At 35.2% G+C, this 4,398-nt stretch overlaps 1 protein-coding gene across 1 annotated transcript in view; it reads left to right on the top strand.

The window, feature by feature from the left end:
* The window catches only part of LOC107657462 (gastrula zinc finger protein xLCGF3.1-like), a 7,959-nt gene extending 5,854 nt beyond the window's left edge, over window positions 1-2,105 (top strand). Inside the window, exon 3 of the mRNA XM_016445554.1 lies at window positions 1,988-2,105. Within this exon, the coding sequence (XP_016301040.1) occupies window positions 1,988-2,003 (16 nt within the window). The 3' untranslated portion in view covers window positions 2,004-2,105. The remainder of the gene's footprint in view (window positions 1-1,987) is intronic.
* Window positions 2,106-4,398: the final 2,293 nt, after the last annotated feature.

The following is a 4,398-nucleotide window of genomic DNA, read 5'->3' as shown; positions in this document are numbered from 1 at the left end:
CATTCCTTTGGGCAATAAAACCAGTGATATCAGCATTGGTTGCCATGGTGACCAGGGGCCTGGTGTCGTTCGCAGACAACCTGGCACCCAGTATGTTTATTGGGTGAGGGGTCTGTGACGATTTGTTAATCTAATGAATAATTGATTTGTTAAATCTAATGAAAGGTGGTGTGTCTGATTGGTCTGATTGGTCCAGACTCTACAAAATTAAGAACCAGAACACACAGGATTTATGAATTTATGTAAGTGAGTTGAAACGATGGCAATCAACACAGCATTAAAAAAAAAAAATACAGTCAATGAACTGGTTTGAATGATTCTGTTCATTTGCATGTACTGTCCATATGAACCAATTAAAATGAATGATTTTGATGATCTGGACTTTCCAAAGTTACATACAGTATAAGAGAGAAATAAAGCTTGAGCCAAACCAATTGACCAGAATAAATCAGACTATCCAATGCTACATGTATGAGTGAGGGTAACATTTAGGATTAAACAATTCACTACAATAGAGTTTGCACTGAAGCTGTGCAAGAAAAAGGTGACACGTGACATTAAAACAGCAATGTAGTGGTTGATGCTATACTACTTATTGGAATGTAAAACTAACCTCATACTGCTCTCAGAATGAGAAACAGCTTCTGTCATTACTCCTCTATTCTCATAGGGCCTGTAGAGCAAACTCACTCTCTAAATAAACGTCTAAATAGCTGTGTTGTAAATAGCTGAATGTGGGCATACAGTGATTTTGCTGACAAATGATTACACAGAAGAACAGTCTATAATGCCACTTTGGTATATTATCTTAGTCGCTAATGCATGAAACTTAGCAAAGTGAACAATGAAAATGTCAAAGACGAGAGTTTTTCATTTATGATTTCAGTTTATGTAATGCATCACTGCATCGAATCAAATATTCAGATAATATGAAAAAAAAACAAAACAAGCAGAATTCTTGGATTTTTCTAAAAGCTGAAGTATTTAATTATGCATGACAAAATGCTTTCTCCTAATAAAATGATTTGTTAATATATATATATATATATATATATATATATATAAAAAAAACAAAATATATAATATATAATAGCATTTGTTCCATAGTTGGTGTCAGTGGAAACAGTTCACACAGTCCTGATCTATTTACACACTACACACTTGGCAAATTGAAATTTGTTGGCGAAACATACATAATACCTGTGTACTTACATAGTAACTAGATGTGTACATAGTATGTAACCACAGTGTAAGTACACATTGGTACATAGTATCTACAGCGCTAATGTTTGTGTAACTACACATATGTAACAACCCTCAAAACGGTATGTGTAAGTGCAAATGTGTAACAGGACTAACAGCACTTTTTGGTAAAGAAAGTGTTACACTTTATATTAGATTTATCGTGTAATTACTCTGATGTTACACAGCAGCGGCCAGTAAGTTAGGCTTTACATATAAATTGTGGTTGGTGTCCAGAATGTTACACGTTATATTAAGTGGACAGTTTCTGAGGGTTACCATGTAAGTACACTGGTATTACAGTGGTGCACCAACTCCAACTCGAGATCCAACTCCTCCCACTTTACATATCCCTAAACCTACCCATCTCCACCCCCCGGATCAAATTGTTACAATTACTCTTATACATGTTGTTACAAAATGTAGTTATATAAATCCTGTTACACGAGTACTTAGTAAAGTGAAAAAAAAGTGTTGTTACCAATGTCCTGTTACACATTTGTACTTGCACAAACCATCCTGAGGGTTGTTACATGTGTGTAGTAATAGAAATATTACAGTTGTAGATACTATGTACCAATGTGTACTTACACTGTGGTTACATACTACATACACGTGTAGTTACTATGTAAGTAAACAGGTATTAGGGACACAATAAAAAGTGGGACCAGTTTATTTAATATCTTGGCCATCTGGATTAAGAAAGACAACTTGACCTGATGTCTTTTCCATATTTTTATTGAAGGAATGATGGAGATTGACGATGAAACGAATGAGGAGGAGTGACATCATGTAGTGGACTTCGTCTCTCACCACAAAGAACTCCCCGACACCACTGGCTTCGGTGGACCACTTCTGCAGTTTATTAATAAACTTTAAAATGCATTTATTTTTTATTTATTTTAATTACAGATCTAAATTAAACTTAAGGAAATTACACATTTAGACGCTTAAGGATTATTTCAGCCAATCATGAAGTGTGTCTGTGTGAAAGTAACTGCGCATGCGTCCTCTGCTTGTGTCCTTCACAGAAGCGAGTGAGCACCATTTAAACCAATAAACACATCATACACACTTTAGTGTTAAACTATAGCTTCAGATGCATGATATTTTATTTTGTAGAGCCCTATGAAACTCATTTTATTTTTCCCAAATTAAGTTTTATTTTGTTCCAAAATCCTTTTTTCTGGATTCAGTTTTTTTTCTGGATTGTTATATTAAATTTTAATAGAATTCATAAACACAACTTAATTTATTCATGCGTATACAATAATAGGGCCCTATGAAATTGTATTATTTATTTTGTATTTTTATTTATTTATTTATTTTTACTTTAGAAATTCTGTGTTGTGTATTTTGGTATATCTGGTAATAAAATGAAGGCAAAAACATAAATCAATCTTTTATTCCAATGAAAATCAAACCAACCCTTTAGTTTTTGTACATTCAAAGCGCTACACAACAGAGCTTTACTGTGTAACCAGGAATGCCACGGAATTCTTCACATTTTAAATAAATAAATCAAAAGCAAGTCAGTACACTTCAATCAAACCGCGATATGGACTAGTGTATGTGAATATTAAATGGCAAAAATATAATTTACTACAGATGACGCAAGTGTTGCGTGTGCTTCAGTAATAAACAAAACCGCACGTCTGCGTCAGTCATTCCGTCACAATCCGCGTTACACAGTAAATTCCGTTTCTATGAAAGGATTCCGTCCCTGTTTTCTGCATCAAAATCACTCACTGCTCTTGACTGAAAAACTTTAGTAGCCCTAAAGATGAATTTAGATGTATTTATAGAAATAAATATGTCTGCTTGAAAGAATGAAGAATATGGTAAACAAGTTGCTATAAAGAATGCATAATTAGCCTATATAACCATTGGTATTTCATTAATAAGAAGACCATGTTCTTGTTCTTTATGAGAAGTGGTTTTATTTAATTTTAACATAAAGTCATGTTGTGTGTCACAGCAGTTAAATCGGTGTCTATCATGATAAAACCTTAATATCAAACCTATATAATGAGTTTGGAAATTTTAGATAAATGCTTAATAAATGCATTACACTGTAACTAAACCCATTAGATTTTAGCCGACTAAATGGCATTTTAGTCAAAAGACTATGACTAAAACTAAATCCAAATTTGCTGTCAAAATTAACACTGGGCCACACTAGATAAGCTGGTCATCAACTTTATTTGTGAAGGCCTTCAGCCATTCTCAATAGTTGAACAACCTGCCTTCTAGACCTTGGTTAACACTCTTCACCCCAGTGCGACTTTGTCAAAACCAACAGTGCCATCTGTTGAACCTAGTGGCAACAGCAGATGCTTCTGCAGCTGAAACTCAGAATGTGTCCTACAGAAAGCTATCATGCGCTGCTTTTTCTAAGTGCCATGCTCTGTGGAACAAAACTGCAAGATCTTCAACAGCTTCTGATGTTGTGGATGCTGAGTGCCACCTGCAATTTATAAGACCAAACCAAACACGATGGTGTTCACTATACCTGGCTGTCGAAAGGGTGGTCTGTAAAATTAAAGACCAAGGTGAGGAGGCGATTCGGAACGTGTGTGGAGCCTTCAAAATAAACATGTAAGTCCTCTCTGTAGTTATTTTACTGACTATTTTGCCATCATAAATCAATGTTATTACTAAAGCTTGGTTTGCATATAAATATATCGTTTAGGCTGAATCCAGCTGAGATTGCCTTTCTCTGTAGTGATGAAGCCTGTGACATCAGCACTCACTGTCCTGGAGTCAGAGAACAACACCCACATGGCATGTTTGCTCCCAACTGTGTTCCAGCTTACAGCAAAACTGAGAAGAATGGAGTAAATTATGTATGCCACTGCTGCAGGCATTACAAGAAGGACTCTTGTAAAGAAGGAGATTTGCAGAAATGATGGAGGACCCCGAGCTAATTGCAGCTGCCATCCTTTTGCCGAGGTTCAAGACTTCATAGACATGTGACACCCAAATCACTGAAAGAGGTAGGATAACCTAACAGCACTTTACAACAATGTCACCTTGCTTCTGTTCTTTTTTTTTTACTGTTTGTATCATCATCATACATGTTGCTCAATTTTTCTTTTAACATTCACTCTAAACACTTGTTTAATGAGCCCCCATGGTGATTTATTTTTTTTTTTT

The sequence above is a fragment of the Sinocyclocheilus anshuiensis genome, unplaced genomic scaffold (assembly GCF_001515605.1).
Source record: "Sinocyclocheilus anshuiensis isolate Anshui unplaced genomic scaffold, SAMN03320099.WGS_v1.1 scaffold295, whole genome shotgun sequence".
NCBI lineage: Eukaryota > Metazoa > Chordata > Actinopteri > Cypriniformes > Cyprinidae > Sinocyclocheilus > Sinocyclocheilus anshuiensis.
Note: the sequence above shows the minus strand (reverse complement) of the source record. Positions and strands in the feature narration are given on the sequence as shown.